At 42.1% G+C, this 23,676-nt stretch overlaps 1 protein-coding gene across 4 annotated transcripts in view; it reads right to left on the bottom strand.

Moving 5' to 3' along the window:
• Positions 1-23,676, bottom strand: part of lpp (LIM domain containing preferred translocation partner in lipoma) — a 183,770-nt gene that overhangs the window by 30,694 nt on the left and 129,400 nt on the right. For all 4 annotated transcript variants that reach the window (XM_026159643.2, XM_080297987.1, XM_026159644.2 and 1 more), the window contains one exon: positions 12,604-12,700. In XM_026159643.2, coding sequence (XP_026015428.1) covers positions 12,604-12,700 — 97 coding nt within the window. The remainder of the gene's footprint in view (positions 1-12,603; positions 12,701-23,676) is intronic.

Genomic DNA, 23,676 nt, shown 5'->3' on the forward strand with positions numbered 1-23,676 from the left:
CTTTTGGCAGTCTGTGATTGCGAAGGCCCTCAGGAGCTATTTGTGCACGGCTGCGAGTGCAGCGTACACAGTTTCACACCAACACACACACACACAGGAAGAAAAAAAACAAAACATCCCTCTGCGTCTGACATGCCACACGTGTAGACGAGTACATACAAACACAGACACATGTATCATATAGTGTACGCGTGCCCACAGACACGCCGTGCCACGCTGCGCGCAGCCCACACATGATTTCACATCAGCGTGGAACAAAGAGCAGCAGATCTGAGCCTCTTTCAAACTACTGTACGCCTTCTATTCCTATACATTTCACATTTTAATAACAAGCTAAAGGCAGCGTTTTAATGCAACTGTGTATACAACTGTTTATTGTCACACATAATCAGCCGGCTCCCTTTTTTCTCTGTTAGACAAGGAAAGAAGCAGCAGTTCACACTAGAGCAGCTGAAACCAGAGATTTCTTGCTGGATTATTGACATGATTACTATAATAATGGTCGATCCATTCAACTGATTGACTGACTCATCTCCTAAGCTCTGATTTTAATTGTTAGGAAATAAGTGTTTTGGATTCCAGCTCCTCGTGTTCTCTCACGACGAAAATCGCAGATGGAAATGATGATCTAGTTTTTACCTTCTTCAAAAGAGGTTATATGCTAAGGTTTTTTTGACCGTTTTGTTACTTAAAAAGCCGTGGACATATTTATAAAATTCTACCAATTTGAGCAAATTAGAAGTAATTCCATTCAGATCTGGATCCAGGAACTTTTTGAAGGGATTCTTCACCACTGAGAGACAGGCTACATCTTCACATACACATTTTAAACTGAAATAAGAGAAACTGACGGTCTATTTCAGATCCAGATATCTTTTCTACACCCTGAGAGTCAGAGCACGGTGCTGTAAAAATATAAAGCCTTTCAATGCATCTGTAACTGCTTTTATCAGCAGTCTTACTGTACGATAATGGAGACGAGTGCTGTGTTTTACATCAATAATTTCACACGTGTGCAATGGAAATAAGCATTTTCAATTTTTAGACACTACTTCAATTGACTTCTTGAATAATACAGGACAGAAATTGAAGCAACATCGTATTTACCCCCGTGGAGATGATCCCAAATACTTTCGAACTATTTCAGCTGGGCATAAAGGAATCATGAAAGGCCTCACCGCTCCCCAGCGTCCCTTTGCGCGGGGAATGGAACCAGAGTCTTGATATCAAAACTTCAAATACTTCCTGTAGAACCAATGCAATGGTGACGGGGTGGGAGGGGGGAGTTCATTTACACTTTACTCACTTTCTTTCCTTTCATTCTTCAACCCTCAGAAGTGTCTCTTCTCTGTTACATCGAAAGTCAAAAGAAGGACTGAAGAGAAAAATCTTTTCTTCTTTTCTTTCTTTTTTTCTTAAAAAAAAAAAAAAAAAACGAGGCACATTCCCTGTGAGCTATAGAGGCTTAGAATGGTTAGACAATTTAATTGGATAAAAGGAAAAGATTAAAGAGGCCCTGACTCTGTTCCATAAATAATTGATTTCTAATGTATTTGTAGTGGCAGTGAGACGCTGTTGTTTGGGATTGGGGAATGTTGAGTGGCAGAACGCTTCAGATTTCCCTCAGTCTTTGCCTTCTTTGTTTTTTCACGCCGTGATATTGAAGCGGCATGAAAGGCAGAGAGGGAGCACACTTGCAGCTCAATTTGATCTTACATCGTCAGAAATCAAAGATCGTGCATGTAAAGAAGGATCGCAAGGAACTTTTTTTTTTTTTGTGGGAGACCAAACTTTTCGCACTATGTTACTACAGAATACAATTCTGCTGGCGCAACCCTTGCAAACCCCAAAGGCAGAGCCAGCGACTGCAGCTCGTATCCAAAACTAATAAAAGAACCGCAAAATCCATTTTGGGACTTCAACTAAAGTTTTGTGCTTGGATTAAAACATCTGATAGACATGGTGGTAAAAACAGAAAAAGCATCTAACTAAACTGTGTGTGTTGTGTTTTGATATTAATAAAAAATGTAAAAAAAAAAAAAAAACAAGGGTTAAAATAAATAGAATTAAAAGACACCGAACAATCACATGACAATTAGAAATGGTCTTGCATTACAGCTAATAAAAAGCCTACAAAACAGCATTAATTTACTGTGACAAGTTGGAAAAAGGTAGGCTGAATAAGCGCACAAAGTTGTGCAAGTTCTTCACGCTTGGAGACATAAACAACAGGACAGTAGGAAGCAAGTCTGTCGAACACATTAGGAGTGTGACTGCTAGCTACTCGAGTGCCAGAGGCCGCGATTTGTGCACTGTTTCGTCTCTTTCCCCTCTAGGTTAATCTACTTTGTTGCTTCAGATTGCCCTCCATGCTGCCTGACAATGCTGTGGCCTTCAGTTTCCTTGGAATGACAAGAGAAATCGCTGTCATCGCTACACTTCAATCTCTGAATGCCTCTTTCCTAACCCCTGCCTTTAATATCATTCCCAATGTCAGCAAATAGCAATCTGCAGAACTGCTGCGGCGATGGTGGAGGATGGAGGATAGGCGAGCCTGTGCCACTAAGCATTACAGCTCAGCCTGTCAGGGCCCACGGCGGCACAGAGAAGGGGTGGGGGGGGTGGGGGTGGGGGGTGGGGGCTGGGTGTAGGTTACATGTTTTAGAAGCAGGTTGGCAGGAACGACGTGGAGGGGTGCCAGGGAGCGAGCGGGGCTGGCGAATGGGGTGAAAGAGAGAGAGAAAGCGGGGAGAGGCAGGGGGACAGGTAAGTGTGTTTGCAGCACAATATTTGTACAAGCAGCGCGCGTGTGTTGATGTGCTGTTTATCCGCACTGGGCCGTGCGCTCGTAAGTGTGCCTGCGTTTGCGTGCATGAGCGTGCGGATGTCTACTCATTCCTGAGGTCAAACGCTCACTCACAAATGAAATCTAGCAACGTGAGTGCCCGGAAGCCTCAGCTGGGCTCGCACGGCAGCTGATCTTGCAAGCCTCAGTGGAGCTGTCTCAACGAGGCAGGACAGCAAGCGCCGAGCCTGGCGGGGGAGGACGGGGGAGGGGAGAGCAGGGTTGTAGAGGGGATGGTCACCTCACGTGAACCGCTGCCAAAAAGCGGGCTACTGTCGCCGGCTAAAGAAGCCCCATGCTGGCACGCTGTATCAGCTGAGAAACTAGAAAGCAGCGCGGCGAGGTCAGCGGCAGTGAAGATAATGAGAGCGAAGAGGACCAATAAACTCTGGTGAGCTGAAAAACCAGCAACCCTCTGCCACCCCCCCTGCTCAAAATAGAAACAAATGACTGAAAATCAGTTGCAAACAAGATGATGACATGGCAGAAAAACTGCTAAGATCTCATTCATAAAAGAAATGAATTATAGACAGTTGAAATAAAGCAGAGCTGTCGGTTTTTGTGGAATTTCTACAATCTGGCAAATTTATTTACAGATTAAGATTCAAAGCATTTCACGTTATTTACATGAGAAAAAGGGTCTTAGAAGTCAAATCCGCAGCCTCACACTGACATGCATACAGCATTTTTCTTATAAAAGGCAGCTATGATGGATCATCCGTGGGTATTGTGTCGTACAATTCAGCCTCTTGCAGTCGTACATTATAATCCACTGTAGGTGGTATAGTGATGCATGGGCTTTAGACAAGTTGCCATGTCACCAGACTGCCTCGTATGCTGCCCTCCTCCCCCTGGGTGGTCTGTGACCTCCTTCCAGCCGCATTATGCTTTTCGATCTCGTTGTGACTGCTCCAACGTACATATACACAGAGTCCAAGACAGCACAACAAAGTGGACACTTAGCCACTGTACCTGAAGGATGTCCTCACATAGAAAAAAGGGCTGAAACCACAATGGATTTAGGAGATTTTTGTCAAATGCTTTGCTTTTAATTCTTTCAATGCTTCAATTTAAACTTATAATCCTTAAGATTTCAGTTCTGGTTGATTTAGCAACACCTGTGGTTTCCATGGTAACATCAAGTGCAGTATAACAGTACAATGAGTGAACTGTTGCTTTGCCAGTAATAACACAGATGAGACCCTAACGTCTGCAGAGCAAACAAACTGCTGTTGTTTTAATAAAGATGTCACCCACTGAAGCCTCATTTATTTTTTAGATGACCGACATGAGCACTAGGAAGCTTGGTCAGAAAGCGTACAAACAAAATACTAGAATTTCACACATCGGGACTGGAGCACAGACTCGGACTAGTTAATGGTAAGCCACAGTATTTGTCAGAGAAGGCCATAAACACTGTGGAGAGGTCCAGTCTACAGGCTTAGCTGACAGTTAGCGGTCAGTTGGCACCAATCTGATGAGCAAACTCTGACATACCTATAACGAAGTGCACCACAGTAAAGGGCATTATTAAGTTTAATTTAGTGAATTAATAGTTTATATAATGATCACATTAAAGAACCATTTTTAAATGGATGGTACTGCTTTTTCCCTCAGCTCACTTAGTGCTGACAGGGCTCACTTAGATTAAAAATGAACAACCACAGAAAGATTATTATTATTATTCTACTTTTCATCTTACTTTTAATGTATTTAGTTATTAATTGCCCTGATTGTTGTTGATCCGCCTTGACATGCAAAAGTGTTTGTGATTAGGGGTTGTGTGAGTTTGACTGTGTGGGAAAGCTGAGAAACATCAGCAATTTTGGGGGTCTTATTCCCCTCATCGCCAACCAACTGCCCCTCCCTGAGCCTGGTTCTCTTGGTGGTTTCGTCCTTTTAAAAAAAAAAAAAAAAAGGGGGTTTTTCTTTTCCACTGTTACCCACTGCTTACTCACAGGAGGTGGCCTGATTATTGGTGTTGTCTCTGTATTATTGTAGGGTCTTTACCTTACTATAAAAAGGGCCTTACGGCATCTGTTGCTGTGATTTGGTGCTATATATATAAAACTGAATTGAATGTTTAATTAGGAACATAAAAAAATAAGACAATAATGCATAAAATATAAAACACTAGGTTTACAAGCCCAAACACACTGTTAAACTGTTGCAGCAACGTCGGACTCTGGGCTTTACTTTGAGCACTGACGGTTGTTCTGTGCTCCTTTACGCCAGCTGTGGAAAACGCTGTGCAGCAAAGCTCAGTTTTCTGGTCCGTATCAGCTTTTATTTAATCATTTATAACATTTATATTTATAAGTTCAGCGATGTTTATTATTGAAATTGCAAAAAAAAAAGCTTTAGAGCTTGTATAGATGTCACTTGCGGTTATTTTATCAGTATCAACATCTAATTAATGGCATACACATGGCGACGTGTTCACCAGTTTGGATTATCTGTATGGATAACTGGAACCTTTCTGGTGGATATGTGTGCCTACGCGTGTGTGTGTGTGTGTGTGTGTGTGTGTGTGTGTGTGTGTGTAAATGGATAGATATTGTCTTTGGGCTTGATGAAGGTCAACAGGATCAAAACTTTGTAAGTGAATAAATGTAAAGCGAAACAGTGTGTAGGAGATTCGTTCAGCTGTCATCCAATATTTCATCATAATGCACAGCCCTCCCTACCCGTCACTCAAACTCACCATATCTCAATAATAATGCAAATTTCAAGCCTTGATACAGTTTAAAGAGTTGAGTTACATAAAGAAAAAAATAATCCTTCCCTGTACAGTCTCTACGAAGGGGGAAATCAAGTAAGCATTTACCGTCAGTTATGCCTGCGCTCAGACGGGGCTTTCCTGCACAAGAAAACTTTGGTGCACTTCAGACAGAGCCAAGGAAAATCAGCAGCACTGTGCAGCAGCAGTCTCTGGCACTTCCACATTTGCTTCATCTTTCAGCCTCAGAGGTTGCTGCATGTGCACAACCAGTAGTCCTGATCCGTTGAACCATATTTCACCGATGGTGCACTTTGTGTGGCCGCTTCACAGTACAGCGTTAGTTTTTAATGCGTTTCATGTTTTTAATGTGAGGCAGGTAGTTTCAGCAGTATCAGTGGGGCTGACATAAATGGAGTTAAATTAAAAACTGTAATGTTGGATTAAAAGCACAATTCCTGAATCGGAGACGGGAGCTCTTAGCCATTCTGGCACGAACTGTGAAAACTACTACGCGGGGAGTTAATTAAAGGAAATTTGAAAAGGAGAAGAAAAGCGTTCCAATTAAAACTGCAAACAACTTATATTTTTCAGCTTTTATTTAAAGTGCTGACATTTTAATGCATTATCACTTTGTACCTGCTTGTTTACTGGAGCTTTCCCCCCATCTGTATTCACCCTAAATGAATATTAAAAATAAAGCGATATTAAACGAGTCACCTTCAGACATTAAGTGGAAACAGTTATCTGTTTTCGGGAAGCTGGTTGGCCAAAGGCATTTTCAGACTGTGGAGGTGGAGTGCGGTGGGGTAGCGTCTTTTTGAGGCAGCAGAAAGGTTTTCACTCTGACACACATCCCATTTGTTATGACATGTAGAGGCACATCTAAAAGCAAACTCCTAAGAGGTTGCTGAGGGCGACCTCAGTAAAATGCAAATGAATTCCACCAGAGTATCTTAGACAATGCACAAAGCTGTCTAAACTGGAAGCCTATTAATCCATTAAGTTGTGATGCTCAGTTGCGTTCTGAAGAATTAGAAGCAGCTCCACAAGAGCACGCAGCATGAACCCAAACTTTTTCTGACCCAATTACCTTAGCCGATCTGTTCCTCTGACTCCTCTGGACGGCACTGGAGCTACACTGCCATTTGTATCTCTTCCAAGATTCCTCATGAACTTTTCATGTGAGGTGCCTTATAAATTATGGGGGCTCTTCCAGCTGACATTATGCGGGGAAAAAATGGCAAAGCCTGCCTTTTCTTCTCTGGCTCTTATCATAAAACAAAGGCTAGCTCAAACCAGGAGGAAAGGCTTTCCTGACAGCTCAGAGTCCTGCGTGGAGTACAGTATGCCCATATGAATCTCTCTGCTAATTTCCAATGACTGTCTGTTAATAACATTTATGCCACTGCTCAAAAATCGCTCTGTATAAATATTGATTGGATATTAAAATTTCACCGTTTTCCTAATTCTATACAGTGGAAACGCTGAAAGTCGGCGATCACAGGGAGGAATTCTCCACTTGTCATTCGGGTGTTAAAGCAGAAATAAAAACAGATTCTCTGCGGCAGAAGGAACTACACTGCATAAGTATCATCATCACTAATTGTAAATAATGCAGAGCATCTCATCCTTTCAATTATTCAGCTTTATGTCCTGGTTTTGGTTGACAGAAATGTAGTGATGACAAAATATTGTAAGTTCCTCTGATGCACAAATGCCAAGGCATCTGTACTGCAAGCTGAGTAGCTGTGTCTTATTAGATTTCCACAAACACAGTACACCTACGCACAATCTAAGTGGATTAAATATGACGGATGATGACATTTGGAGAAAAGGCTCTTTCAGATTACTCAAATCTAATCTGGAACTCTAAATCAGGACTAATCAGTTGCTTTTCAAAGAAGCTTCAATCATAGGGGGAATTTCTGGCTTGCAAACTGGGTTTCTCGCAAGAAAAGCCGTTCTTTTATAGTGCATCATTTTCAGGTTTTTTTTAACAGCTTGAGGAGCGTTTGCATTTGGGAATGGCTGCTTTTTTAAATGTCGCCGCAGAAAGTCTTCAAAGACTTGTCCGGCGTAATTGCTGGACTGCAGCAGGAAAGCGTAATGATGGTGTGGTGCTCCGCTGAGTCTAATGAAAAGTTTCCTGGTGACATCACAGAGCCAGAGTATAACGTTAATTCAATTCAATTAACCCCCTCTGGACCAATGAAAACTCACTACGGCTGTTTCAGATTAGAAGCTCATCAAAGACATTAGTGACACCAATAAAACTTTGCTATAGGAAGACAATGATCCAGTCCAGTAGCGCGCTCGAGATCGCAGCCCCACGTTGATTAATCTTGTTAATTACTAGCCTTAGGGTTTCAACAACTGTTAGCCCTCTTTCCCCCAATATCCCCGACAAAAAAAGAAGAGGCCTACGTGTCATTAGATCCTTTGTAATTACAAAAGTCTTGCGCTCTGAGACCAATTCTCCCACAGCTCTGGATATACAGAAGGAAACATGCCGGACCGGCGCTGATTCTCACATCGCTGTGCTGAGTGTATGTACATTATTCAGCGGGGGAGGAAGACGGCTCTGTGGATTTCCAGAGCAGCATCTGCCTGCGCTTGAACTCCCTCCTAATGAGTCCCAGCAGTCGCCTCAGTCTCCGGCTCCTGCCCTAACCCTCTTCCCATCTCTCATCGCTGTCGCCATGTTTAACCACAAGATGACCCTCCCTCCCCCTCCTCCTCTTCCGCTCCCGTAACAGACATACGCTGTCAGCTGGGGATGCACACGCTATCCCTAACTTGCTCTGGCTACCTCAGCTCACATATGACCCATTTCTCAACTCCCCATGTCCTTGCTTTACCAGCCTTCAGCCAGTCGGCCTCAGAGCTGGCAAACGGGGGTGACTGCATGCATGGTATAGCAGTACACAGAGTTCATGCCCAGGCTGCAACACATACACCCAAAAATTAGGCCATTCCTCAGTAAAGCGACTATACTTTGTTTAAGCCAGCAGATCCGTTTGACCTATGTCTAATGCGAACCAATTAAGGTCTTTACATGAGTGCGCACCAACGTGAAGCCGAATATCCCTTAATACCAGTTAAATACACGTCCCTGTAGCTATAATACACCTACACATGGTATCATGGTGTGCTGTGTGATTATGTGCTGATATAAAGCCTGCTGCAGAGTCCCACTGAATGTATTGAATGAGGTATCTAATGGGCATGGGAACTAATTCCAGGGCAAAGGGGATTAAAGGCTAGAGAAAAGAGAGCAGCAGAGGGATGGCACTCGCTGGCAGCTGTGGGTGCAGAGGGCGGAAAAATAGAAATGAAATAAAAATGCACAGAATCCTTGCCTTCTGAATCCTATTTTGCAAAATAGTATTAAAACTGGTATTTTGTTTAATCCTGGCAGTTATATATATATTTTTGTTTCACAATTATAGCAAAATTAAATATAAGTGCTACACAGGGGGAGAAAGGGGAAATGCTGTGAAAAGATGGACACTCAACCAAGATATAGAGATATATTAAAATCCATCTCCTTCATCTGTCCAACACCTTCACTGTGTGCCTCGTTCTCATTACACCTTGAGCCAGAGTTGTGCTTTCGCCTTTGATCAAACTGATATAGTTCTGAGACTCTACCTTGAGGACTTCTTCCCAGACAAGAACAGTCAGTGCTGTTTCTACACCATGAAAATTAATAGATAAGAGAAACAAGAATACAGGGTAGCTTTGCACTGCGTTCAATGCTTGAGCCATTACCTGTAGGTAATGACCTGCCGAGGAGGTCCTGCAGGAATTACACATCTTTCTATATTCCTTTTCCTCTTTGTATTTGCAACATGAATATTTACTCTGAAATAATGTGATAAATAGTCAGTGGTTTATAACCTACAGTCACATCTTCTGGTTGCCTTTCTTTCACCATTTCATCACTGTGCCCCTATTGGCAAATTAATTGGAGACTCGCTGAAAAACTTTGGTTACTAGGGAAAAATGTATACTCCCCAACCGCTTACTGGTTTACTGGCTGTCACTGGGGGAAACTGGTCACAAAGAGGGTGCTGTACCAAAAACACATCTGTGATTGCTTTGGTTTCTAACAGATTGCCGTGGTTGCTCATAGTTTTATTGGAAGACACCGACCTGTCTGCAAACCAACCAAAGAGTGCTGATGAAACTGAAGAGTGCAACAGAGTTCAAAGAAAATCAAAAGGTACAACTTTTGTCTGAAGGTGAACTTTGCCCATTTCTGATTTGCACTGCAGTTTTCACAGTTTCAGTAGCTCTTAGCAAAGATGCCACGAGTTATAGTGATCTGCTAGTTACCAAAGCTATTATGAGCATCTCTTTGCGACCAATCACAAACAAGTGGTTTCTGGGGATTATGTCCTAGCAAATGATGACAACTGTTTTCTAGGCCTGTGTTTAATGGGGTCTAAGAGAACCAAAGATTTTTATATTTCTCTCGAATTAACGAATACTTTTTTTGTTGCATTTCCCCTGTTGCGTAAATAAAGCCTGGACTTCATGGTCAGATCATTTCTGTGTGTTTTACTTCTTTTTTAATGCCAACACGAAGAGCTGTTGTTGCAATAGCCAATTATTTTCCAGTGTCACTTTAAAGGTGGTTTTCATGATGCCTTCATGTGTTCAACAAATCAGTATTGTCAAGTTGAGTGATGGAGAGGCAATGGAGAAAGGCTTAGCAACACAACTTGACCAAGTGGTGACCTACACAATCCTAATGCATACATAAGATTATGTTTGCGCTGGGAACCAATTACACTAAGAGTTCCAGGAGGGAATGAGACATAGGTGGAAGTTTTCAAAACTTAAACCAATGAAAGAGGGACAAACAAAAAGGGAACAAGCAGGAAATAAAACTAGGGTAACAGAGATGGGAAAATAACCTTCAAGGCAAAACAGGAAATGAGACAAACAATGAGACATACAGTCTAACAAAATAGCAGAGACAGGGGAAGACAGGAGGCAGAAGAAACTCAAACAGACGCACAAAAACAACAACTCTATCAAGAGAACAAAAGGCTGGAAAACCCCAGGATCATGACAAACGTACACTTACGTCTGGACCAATTACAGTCCTGAAATCGGACTTCTAAGAACTACAATGGTCTGCAGTTCCTGCAGTTCAAACACAGAAAATCTCCAATAGTTACTACCAACCACTGAACCAGATACCAACCTAACTTACGTCACTATAAGGATGAATCTAGGAACTCTTAATTCAGGTTTTTCCGTTTTAACCCACAATTCCACATTTTGCTAGTCAGCAATCAAACCCAACAGCAGACACTCAGTCTCAGTTTCTTTGCTTTTTTAAAAGTAACTAAGGAGCCTGTTTGGTTCTACTTTTAGTTTCACAAAATGTCACAGTGAAAATGACAGAGTGAGTGCTCCTAATGAGATCACACTGCCTGCACTAATGTTTGCAGAACTGCTTTTGAAATCCTTCAAAAAGAATGCTGTTTATCTGCAAAGCTCTTCCCAGTAATACTTACACGTGACCCAAACAGTGAGTAATGAGCTAATTTTAACCACTTTTCTACTAGCACCTATGACTGTTGTCATGTCAGCGACACTTACTGCTGAGATTCCAGATCCAATTACAGCAAAAATTACTATTTAGATTTGTTCAAGCAGCAAAGCGGGGCTGAGGGAGAACATTAAATCACCCCGAGCGCTATACGGAGCAAATATGTCGCTACCATATATGAAAACACAACAGGGACAAGGCAAATGATCCTGTCACCATGTCTGGTAATAGGAACAGGAACAGGAGGAAGGGGCTGAGGGAGAAATCAATTAAGAAACACTGTGATATTATAAAAGAGAAAATATCCAACTGTCTTTATGAATGTTAAGACAGTCAGTTGATGCCCATATATGGCAAATATGCAAGTTTTGTATTCAACTTCAAAATGTTTCCCAAGATTTTTGTGTAGCAGACAATAAAGCGTCTGAGGTGCCAAATTAATAAATAAGATAATCCGGTGCTCTGTCAATACGAAAATAAGGATGCTGGTGCTATTCATTAGTTCCACTAGGCTGTAGCTCTGTGGTTGGTTAGTTAAACCAGAAGGTGCAAAAACGTTATAATAACACGAAGCATGTTCATGCACGCCAGCATGCAGGTTGCTGCTGTATGCTTAAAAAGTGATAACCTGACAAATGCAGGTTATTATATTAACCTCGTTTCTAAAATGAAAATATGAATAAATTCAATGCTGGTTGGATTTGGTGTTACACTTAAAGAATACTTTTAGATTGTAAATGTGTTTTTAAATGGTTGACTCAAGTCGTAATATTTTGTTAAATTTTTTTTTATTAATTTATTATTTTAAATCACTTGCATTTCGTACATATTTGTATTTTCAGCATTTCGGACTTTTGTTTCGGCAATTTTTTTTAGTTCGTCTCACATTCATATAGAAAAATGCAAAGTATATTACTTAATACACCTCCAAAAAACCTGTAATTTCAGGAATGACCTGGTATTCCAGTTGTCATAAAAACTGCATATACTGCAGATCAACTGTAAAAGAAATACTAATGCATCCTAACTGTCCATATCATTTACTGCATATAAAACCTGCTCTGAGTCCACTTATTGCTGAATGAAGAGCTGTTTGACATCTCGAGCTAAGCTTTTTGTCCGTTGCAGCATGAAGAAGGGATTGATCAGCATCTACATCCTCCTTTCTAACAGTATTAGGGATAAAAATTTCCGAAATGACCATCATGTTGCATTCAATAAGACTTGAGACCATAAACTCATTAGTAAAGTTCTTACTCGGGTTGGAGATCAAAGAAACCAAACTCATATTTTCTCATAGACTTCAATATAGTCACACTTCTTTCTACAACCAAAGAAGTCGCCCCCTGCTGACCGTTAAAAAGAATGCAGGTTCAAGGCACTTATACGTTAGCATACGCTACATCTATGTTTCCTTAGCAAAAGCATGTTGCTGATCAGGTGTTGGTGAAATGAGATTTGGCATCTTACCAAAATATTCCTCGGACGGAGGGTTGTCCATGTCGTACAGCATCTTCTTGGTCAGGCGTTCCAGCTCATCTTCAGGGTGGGCCATGGGAGCGCTGCCCTGAAAACAGAGAAAGGAACATACGGTGGCTGTGACTCGGAGAGAAACCTCAAAGAGGTAATGAACATTTACATCACTCTGAAGAAACTTATCTGTGATCCGTTCAGCTTTAAAAGGAAAGAAAGGGTATAGCAGATGTATATAAGTAACACAAGTCTAGCTTCGAGTTAAAGCTTCACAAAAACCTTACTAAAAAAGGATGAAGCATGGCCTCAAGGTCAACCAAAACACTTTCACCATAATTAAGATGCAGCCAACGGTCCTGGGTCTGCCTTTCCCCTCTGAGATATCTGACCCTGGCTCAGGCCCCGGTGGTGTGCAGCCCAGAAGGTTGAGCATTTCCTTCTGTGCAACACAAGTATGTGGAAAAAACTGTGACCCTGACTAATCCCTCTGTTTGGAAAATAACGATAGCAGAAGAAACAGAAGGGGAAAACATTAGAAGATAGCTGTTTTTTAAGTCTCGTACATTTGGGCGATAGGTCGAGAGATACTTATTTAATCATACTCTGAGCACAAAAAGATTTCGGGTGCGAGCTGTGCCGGGGCCTAATCTGTGAAAGAGTCTGAAAGGATGACATAACTCTCTGAAGATGCCACTTCTTCTTCTTCCTTGTGAGTCTGCCCTCCTTCTTATCATGCAGCATCTGACATCTGCCTGCTGTGCCTGTATGGGGCTGACGTGTTGTGCCTGACATTTTCTGCCAATCATCCTCAGACTTCGAGAATCCCCCTCCTCCCCTCCAGCTTCGGCTCATGGTGCAATCCCGTCACAGGTGCGTGTGTGTCCTTTTAGACACCCCAGAGGCTTGAACTCGACGCTCTTCGCGCTGCGTGGCCGAGCTTTTTCAGAAAATCAGCGACACTCGGATGACCTTCCCTAGATCTGGGGCCGACTGAATCTTTACAGAAGATTTGATTTTCAATATTGCAACATGGGCAAAGATCTGAGCTGACCTTTGAGGTGCTCCTAATTGTGGCATCTGGGAGCTGGATGAGCGTGAACTAAGCGTTCGGTTTACTCGGTCACATAAAGGAATCAGATTGGTCAATAGGAGATTTAGAGAAAACATATTTTTGTATGCAGAACAAGAGCGTAATTACAGATCCAGTCACCCAGCACTTCTGGTGTTATCGACTCCGTCTGTGTGCATTTTACCCTCAGGTGTGCACACGACTATATTGCACCCTCTGTAATTCATTCATCCCCGCCAGTTCGACACTCAAGTCGCTGGTATTCCTCAAAATATTTGTTTTTAACACTGTTTTTGTCAAAGTGTCAAGAAGGATTAAGAAAGCTTTGTATAGATGTTTTTTTTCCCCAAAATGTCGCTGGTGACCTGAGGCGTGTAATAACTTAAGTTCTTTGAATAACAGAATGCTGTAATCTCTTGTAATCTCCAGTTTGACTTCATGATGGAAGGCCTGTCTCATGCCTAAACGCAGACTGTCGGGCCAAAAATTGAGTGTAACGCACACCACAGCAGCATTTTCTTAACAGCAGCTCTGCAAATGAAGACGGCCTGCTTGAGCTCACTGATGAGTAGGCATTCATGAAAACGATCGTTTTAAAAAATGACAAAGCAATTAAGAGCGCCTCGTGCGTAAATTAGCAGTCCTGATAGAAGTTAGCATTAGCACTGCGGCTGAAGACAAAGGAAGCTACCATGACTTCCAAAAGTTTCATTTGCTCTGAATCGGAAGAAGAGCTCCGGTGGACTCCACAGTGAGCCACAATTTGCACAGTAACCAAGCTAAAGCAACTAAAAACACGTTACCGTGATTCATGATTACAGTTCTGACAGGCCATTTACGTTCCCATGGCGAGAGAATAATGGCACTGTCAGAGCTGCTGGCATGCTTCAGTCACGCACAAGGTGTCCTTTGGCAGCAGCGTGTGACACAATATTGAGACTACATTGTCACTCCCAGAGTGCCACTTTTAAAACATGCAGGATTACTGTTGTGAATAGGGAAACTTTTCCTAACCCTAAAATGAAACAAATCTCCAAAAATGAAACAAATGAGTCAGAAAAACGGGAGACTGTGTGCACCAGCCTCCTGGGTGAGAAACCTGCAGCCTAATGCGGACTTCCCTGATCTCTGTCACTGGACCGTGGGTTCTCTGCAGCCAGCACACGTAAGCCACAGACGATAAATAAACGACAACAGAGAGCTTGTTGGTGAAATCTCACAAACGCTCGGGGATGAGATCACGGTGACTGCTTTGTAAACAACAAAGTGAAATTTCAGCTCGTGTCTGAGGGCACAAATATGATTTCTGGCCCACAGGCTACAGTTTGACTATTACTGCAGAACGGGAGGCAAACTTTAATAAACTGTAAAAGTAAATAAATACACAAATATTAAACTTTGCTTACATGCTGCTAATTATTTGACATGCACACACTTTAGAACACAGCACAGACGCTTCTTCCAGTGTATAAACACAGACTCATGCATTTCAGGATCAATTTTCATGAACGTGACTCACCGTGCGTGTCAAAGTTACGGGAACACGTATACAACTGTGTAATTTCAACAGTACATTAAAGGTTGTGTTCGAAATGTGCAGTGTATCTGAAAAGAGTCAGCTGCGTGGTACGTTTATTTACAGAGATGGTGAGAAACGCTGAGCTCTGCTATGATGCATGACTTTACCCGGCCTGGCTCAGGATGCAGCCAGCTCATAATGGAAGCCCAAACAGCAGGCCTCATTAACTCTGAGGGATCGACACGTTGGACGTGCAAATCTTTCTTCTCTCTAGAGAGCAGCTGGGTCTGAGCGCTCGGATTCCTTGGGACCTCGCGCTTCCTCAGCTGCTCAGCCATCATCGGCCAGATCACGATTAAGAGGAGACGAAAGGAAACGTTCCTCAGCGGCCGGGTATTCCTCGTTTTCACCTTAAATCCCATTTCTTTTTTAATAATACAAAATGGTCAAAGGTGGCATACAACAACTCGCACAACAGAAAACAAAATCAATCATATACCTGAAAGAAGTGCCCCTGTTGTCAACCTTCTGCTCATTATGCCGGTGTTGCTAGCTTGAGACAGTGAAGTAGACGATTTAACACTGTTAATCTTAGCTCCACATCAAAAGCACATTGGAGAGGGAACGAAATGCTGCTATTACCAGAAACAGACTTTTGAGTTTAAGCTTCATTTATATCTTATCCACTCTTTGACACCCCGCAGCAATGCACTGCCAGAGAGTTTAAAGCACCTTGTTAGGGAGTCTTTTGTGACAGCACAGAATAATTTTTCACTTGAATAAGAGAAAGAAATTGCTTCCCTGCACGCTTTATGATTGAGTCGCAGTTCCTGTTCAGCTTTTCAGAGGCAACAATAGAAACCATACAGCAGCTATATGTGCCGCAGACGTGAATTTTTCAGTTATGTCTGGCTCAATTCAGTAAATTGTTTGCCTACGCCTTCGGGACACTCTGTCGCAGTTTCATTGAAGTTGGTGCTTAAATTTCGTTGGCCTAACATCTGCACCCTTCGTACACTGTTTTGCACGGACAGGCTCGCAGGTTTCACTCGTAACGCCCCTGAAAGATATCCTGATGGATCATCAAATGCTTTCCACTTGAAAAATGATTTTGTTAAATGCCAGAACACATAAAATCACAGACAACAATAGCATCTATAAGTGACCGCCGTTGCGTGCTAGCTGATATGGCACGACAGAGTCTGGGAGCTGATCGCTGCCCGACTGCCACATCTATGAATAAAGCTGTGTGCACCACCCACTGTGGAATTGGCATTGTGTCAGACCCGATTAGGTGACGAGTGGAGTGTGCTGGGTGGGGTGAGGAGTCGGGGGGGGGGGGGGGGGGGGGGGCTCCGTACATGCTCTCACCTGATGCCCTGACAGCGCTGTGTCCCGCTAAGAACTAAACCTCAGGCTCTGTCTTTCCTGCTTCCACTGCAGTGACAGAGAGTGAACAGGAGAGACAACTGTTCTCAGGGCATCACATCTGCACCTTTGTTAGAGGAGGTGCAACAAAGGCGTCCAAACAGGAAGCTGGAACTATACGCACAGCATCGCTACAGATCTGTGAGACGAAACCACACAGAGCACATCAGCTCTGTCACAGTAAAGATCCAACGTTTTTAAATTTGTTGTAACAAGAGAAGACATCAAATTAAGACACTAAATTACATTTGAGAATTTAATTGTCTCTCTTTAGACGTCTCCGCAATGGATTATCTAGATGGAGGATGCCTCCTCCTCTCCTGTCACTACTTCCATGAAAATCCTCTGAGGGCTTCCTCTTTTCCTCCTGCCTGGCAGCTCCATCTTCATCATCCTTTGTCAATAAGTCGCCTATCCCTCCTCTGCACATGTCCAAACCATCTCAGCCTCACCTCTCTAACTTAGTCTCCAAACTGCCCAACCTGATCTGTCCTTTCTTATAGATTAATTTCTAATTTTGTCCATTCTACTCACGCCTATGAGAACCATAACATCTTCAGCTTACGTCCAATCTTAACATCTCACTACTATTTCGTAAACCACCCCTTTTGGTGCCATCCTTCTGTCACAAATCACCCGACACTCATCTCCACCCACTCCACCCTCTCTGCTCTCTCTTCTTCACCTCTCTTATGCACCATCCTTTGCTTTGGATGGTTGACTACAGGTATTTAAACTCATCTAGCTTCACTTTCTCTACTTTTTGAGTCTTCACCCTCTCATTTACACACGTGCATTCTGTCTTGCGTCCACCGACTTTCATCCTCTTCTCTCAAGAGCATACCTCCACCTCTCCAGTCTCTAGTCACTCCCTGCTACTCACAGTGCTCACAGTCTCATCTGCAAACACCTAAATACTCAGTTTCATACGGTTCTTTTCATGAGAGAGTGGCTATTCCTAATATGGCCACCACAGGTAAGCAGCTCTACCTGCTGTTTAAATCATTTGTTTGAGAGGCAGCCAACCAAAAGCAAGGTGGCTTAAAGGGAGTGGAGTTAAAAGAGGGCTTAGATCCACCACGCCCCAGTACTTTTATATGGCACGTTTTATACTGCTCACACAGACTCACACACTGATGGAAGGGTTGGGAGGTAATTGAGTATCTTGGAGTGGGGGAATCGGGGATGTTCCAATTGTGATGAGCTTCCAACTGGTGAACCCACTTCAACTCCACAGATGCCCCAATAAACATTATTTATAGTGGAGAGTTAATAGCAACATGGCTTCTCCTAAATACTGAATCTCATGAAACGAGAGATGACTTAGAATATAACCATAACAAGCCAAAAGGGAAACATGTGGTTGAGTATACAAGGCTGTAAAATGTTCCCATCAGTAACTCACCTGCAAGTCTACAGAAGGCCAAGCAAACACGGCTCATCAGGATCTACAAATACACAAAACTGCACTTTCCTCTTTCTAAAAACAACACACACACACACAGCAGCTACAGTACCATTACAGTTTAGATTTCTTTACCCAAAAAGTGAGCATAATTCAAATGTCAGTTCAACTTTTGAGGAATCGTGAGTTGTATCTTCATATTTAGGTCACTCCTTTTTTCTTCTTCTTGTTTTGCATAGTCCAAAAGGAGCATGCGAACACAATGAGACCAAGAGCTGCTGCATAAACAGCACAAGCCACTGAGCTGAAAGCGATAACCAGAAGGGGGGAAAAGTACAAGCAGTGTAAAAAGAGCCCGATGGAAAGCAACACTAATCCGTGTCTCCATCAGCTGCGCGTTTCTTCTCATCTACTTCCTGTAAATGCAGCATTGCACCTTAAACCAAGCACAATTGTCTTTCCTTTAACAATAGCCGAACACTTCCTGCACGATCAGCACAAACTGAAGAAAGACATAATCACTCACAGACACATTTATCCACAGATTAAATGATGATGGACTTCACAATGCAGAAATACTCTTTAGTGTCAATGGAGCTGCAGCTTTAAGTCAGAGCCGCTTTAGTCAGCTCACAAAAATGTGACACCCTGGCTTTTTGTCTCTCTCAGTCACAGCTGTATTATTTGAAATGGACATTGAGCCTTTGGAAGGGAATTGGCTTATTAAAATAATAGTAATAATAACCACAACAACAGCAAATGGACCACTGCATTAGTGAAGGTTCACGAGTGGATTGAATTTTCTTATTGGATTGGAAATGTCTAAAAATATGCATTTGTTGCCGCAACACTAAACGAGTGATTACAGCAGCTTAGGCGACTCTGTTTCACCAGAACAATGAAAGGATTGCTGGATCAGTCACACTATCCTTTCAGAGTGTGCGCGTGTGTGTGTGCTGGGACTTCTACACGTCGTGTGTTTAGAATCAAACGTGCAGGTTAAATGCTGTGTATTAACAGCTCTCACTTTACAGTGGATGGTATTGACTGTATCAGGGTGACACAATATAAAACCTATGAAAGCCCCTTTCATTTATAAAACTGACCAGGGTGCACTTAGAGGCGGATGAGACGCCACTGTCTCTCTCCGACTCCAAATGAAGGCAATAAAAACATCACCTGTGGTGAAAGTTTGCTTTGTCATTTCTCCAACCGATCGCATGTTCGTAGCTTTATGTAATCCAAATGATGAATATGCAGCCTGCGATGTAAAACAGGTTACGAGTAATCTGTAACGCATTACACTTTGAGAGGAGACATCGCGGCGCTGCAAATTAAGCTCAAGGCCACCTTCTGAGGAGGCGCAGATAAAGTATACATTCTCTCCAAACAAAATAGGTCATGCTGTTTCAGCTCCAATTAAACAGAGAGGAAAAAAATAACAGTCAACTGTAGAGCAGCTGTGTACAGAGCAGCCGACGATAATTAAAAATTAACCAATTCCATAATTGACTTTTTCCACAGCCATTCAAACCTTTGCTGAGAAGTGAATTCACATAAAGGGATGAATTTGAGAGTGTTTGCAGACATGTAATGTATGTAGAGGGGCCTTTCAATGTTTGTAAGATGTGCGTGTGTAAAAACTAGGTCATCTGTTTGGAACTGACACATCCCCCTGCAAACAGATATTTGAAAATCTGAGCGTGCAGAGAGGGGTGCCACGAGCAATCTAAAAAAACAAAAAACAAGAACCCAACAACAACAACAACAACAAATGACTGCACAAATTGTTGGGACGGAGATAAAACTTATTTGGCGTCTCTTTGTATACAATTACCATCCTGCGACCGGAGCAAACACGATATTAAAGAGGATGCAGGTTTCCCTGGTTTTGGGTGCAAGCTCCAAGTGTTCTCCTGCAGTTTCCTCATGTGGTAGCCTAGATCCATATTTAAACACATGTGGTGGACATAATGAAGATTCATACAGGTTATCCTTTCAAATCGATGTATCGGGAACCTGCACTTCCCTTTTGTAATACACAGTGGTGCCGATCTCCTGTATAATTTTACCTCTCAGGCAAAACCATGATATATCCTTCCCAATTCCACCTAAACAACTGCATGGTTTATCTGAATGACACCCTGAGAGATATCTCCTGACCAAAAGCTACCGCTCAAACGCTGCGGCCAAGATCACACAAAGGCCAATCCGCTCGGGGACGCTTCCCCAATGTGGGAAAAAAAAAATGATTCGAAAGTGTACACGTTTCACTGACTCTGATTCAAGGGCGGATAAAAGACTTCTATTGTGGTCGGAGAAGGATGTGAGGAGGGAAGAGAGGACACCAAAAACTGAGAAAACTTGGTGTGCAGAAAGGTGTTGAGGAGATCATGTCCAGGAGGATCCAGCAGGGGCCACTGTTCATGCAGGTGGTTTTGGCCACATCGTTTGTAACTGAACCAAAAAGAGCCTTTTTCTTACTGTGTGATCAATACATTAACACAGCCAAGCAGTGTCAGACAGTCCATCAGTTCTTCCCCATTGAATGAAGTGAGCTAATTAAAGCCATTCTTTACTAACTAATCTTGGACACAGAGGACTGAACACTCTTCACACCAAATATTTTTTATTGTTTACATACAGGGACCGTCTGTCACTGGAGTCAATGCAAGAAAGCCATCCACTGTGCTCAGTGTCAGCTCTGGTATAAAAAGGAATAAACAGTGTTTAGAAAGCCTACCGTACCTCTGCTACTCTTTCAGTGCACACAGGGGCTGTGGTGATGAAAAGCTAGAACCATCAATCAAACACAATCTACATGGACATTATTGTACAGCACTGTCTGGAGTTTTACACAATATTAAAATAGATTGATGTGGAATTTACAGGGCTTCACACTTAGCTTCACTAGCATTATTGCAGCCACCAGCTTTGTCATGTGGTTGTACCGTCACATGACTTGGTCTCTTTTTTTTGCGATTTGCACACCGCAATTTTGCACGTGCCCAACAGCGACTTGATATTTGAAAAATAAACAGAAAGTTTCTCAGCCATGAGCAGTGGCTGAGCAAATGGGTCATCAAATTAAGAAACAAAAAATATCATCTAGTAAGATGAATGCATAACAGCAGAATGCTTAACCTCTGAAAAGTAGTAGAGTCTGCAACCAGTCATCGGGTTTCTAACTGTTGTTCAAAGATACTACAAGATTTTACTGTTTGGATTGCAAGTATATAGCAGTCTCGGTGTTCTGTGCTTTGGTAGCTGTTTTGTGGATGCGAGTCCCTTCCTGTTGCGTGAAAGGCTCAGTTTCGGACAGTCTATTTTTAGCTATTTATCATTTCAAGATGCACGGATATCCCTAATATGGTCATCTGTGGCAGAGGAGCTGCAAACACCTACTGCTCAAACGTTCTGTTTGTATGAAGCAGCCAATCAGGAGAAAGTTTTCTTGAATGGAAGGGGAAGTGAGCTAAAAAAGCATTTCACACTTCAGATCGAGAAAGTCTTTTGTTAGAATGTCGTGGACCAAAAAAGGCAGCACTATGCTATGGTGTTTTGGGTTTTTTTTGTTTTTTTTCCCCAGTGGTGGGAGATAATGGAGGTCACGGAGGAAACTTGCATAAACATAAAAAAAAAACAAGATGCAAAGTGAAACAGAAAAGCCAAACCCAGCACTCAGGGCTACACTAAGGCCCAGAACAAGACAGGGAAGGATTATTCTGAACTGTGAATCATGCAAAGCTTATACAGAGTATAAAATAGGCCCGGCCCTTAAACTTGGCTAATATGTGAAAAGTTTGGTGCCAAGATTTAAAAATAAATAAATAACAAAATCACTGTGCATTTCTAAATGTATCATTACAGAAATTATATTCAGCATTTCACTGATGATTCCACAGGCAGTCACAAAGGTAAGAGAAGACGGCAAATTAACATAATCGTTATAGTAATTAGTGTGTATTTAAATGTGCATCAAATAGTTGAAACACGGATTTCAATCTTGTGTTTTCATTGGGCTTCTTATGATTGATGTCTTAACATAATAATCATAATCTTCCATCACCTGACTCCTGAGCCGATACTGAGTTTTTCTCTCTTTTCTTCCTGTGCAAACATTCTCTTAAAATTTTGAATCTCTTGCAGCTTCTTAGTATTTCTGATTGCGCCGTTGCAGTCTCCTGCTTACTCCCTTCTGTCTCCTCGTCCATTCATTTCCTCCCTTGACATTTAAAAAGCCTCAGTTTTAAATATCTATCACGCACAGAACACTACAGTAATGTGGTGTTGACACAGGTCGTGAGCTCTGAAGGTGCCTTTAAAAACAACTTAAAATCGAACTTTGAAAACACTGTAAAAACATCTTCAGGCCCACTTAGGGGTTCGTAACTTCCTACTCTCTGGTCTTTTCGCCTGACAGGGTAATATTTTCAATTAAGAAAGTCTTTCCACAGCCTTTTAGCTTCAGAACGAAGCTAAGCGCTTGCTTTGGGAAGAGTGGGTGGTTTGTTGTTGATGGGGGGCTGTTTGAACTCTATTTTAGAACTTGAGAAGTGGGTAAATGCCACCAAAGCCCAACACGGTAACACACACACTACGCTTTAAAGCTGTGGTAAAATCTCAGTACTGCAGGATATAGCTGCACCTCTTCAATCCAGCCCAGCGACGACAGCAGGTTGAAAACAAGAAAATAAACTGCTAAGACATTTTGGATTGCCGGAGCTCACTGAACTGCAATGACAGGTATCGATCGGGCCAGTTATTTACCAGCCAAGCTGTTCGTCTGAGAGGGGGCATGAAGAGAACACAGTGGCAGGGGCTATTATTTATGAGCAGTTATGTGACAAACACTTCTGATCTATGAGGGGTTACGACTGGCTGAAGGTAGCGGCCAATCAACAACTAACAAAAAAAGAACCTGAAAGCAACTACAACAATATTCAAGTGACACCAATGAGCTCATCTATAAAATGAGTATCATGAATCAAATAATCATTGGGAGGTTTTCTGGAACATTCAAGTTGTAGCTCTGTAAACAGAAGCTTTGTAAAAATCATCTTTATTCCATGTAAAGACTCACAGCTGCACATCTCTTTATTGGAGTTGCCTGGAAATAAGAATCTGGTAGTTCATTGGAATTCACACATACAACTGAATGGAGCTTTCCAGGAAAGAAAATACCCATGAAAAGCTGCATTACATGGATTTATAGATGTTCTTTTTGAAATTATTTATATGTCTCTCATAACCCAACACTAGGCTTACAGTGGCCATATGCTCACTTATAGTTACAGCGATAATGGCCAGGAAACTTTGTTCATTTAGTAATGCTATAAAATTGTGTTTAATCGCAAGAAACCCAGCTATTTAGCAATCAGATAGGGTCATAAATGACCCTATCATATTTTCTACAGGAATCCATTTTTAATGGTTTTATCTGTTGTAAATCAGAGTTTGTATATGTGGAATACTTCAGAAATCTCGCAAAGAAACACTTAAAATCAAGACTTCCTCAACAGTACTTCTCTAGGTTTGCAAGCCACTTGACTGTAAAACAACGTAGTAATTGGAATTTGATAATTAAGATACATCAAAGCTTATGTCTTTCAAAAATGTGTACACATATTGCACATAACCCGCCATTGT

The sequence above is a fragment of the Astatotilapia calliptera genome, chromosome 23, assembly GCF_964374335.1.
Source record: "Astatotilapia calliptera chromosome 23, fAstCal68.1, whole genome shotgun sequence".
NCBI classification, from domain to species: Eukaryota; Metazoa; Chordata; class Actinopteri; order Cichliformes; family Cichlidae; genus Astatotilapia; species Astatotilapia calliptera.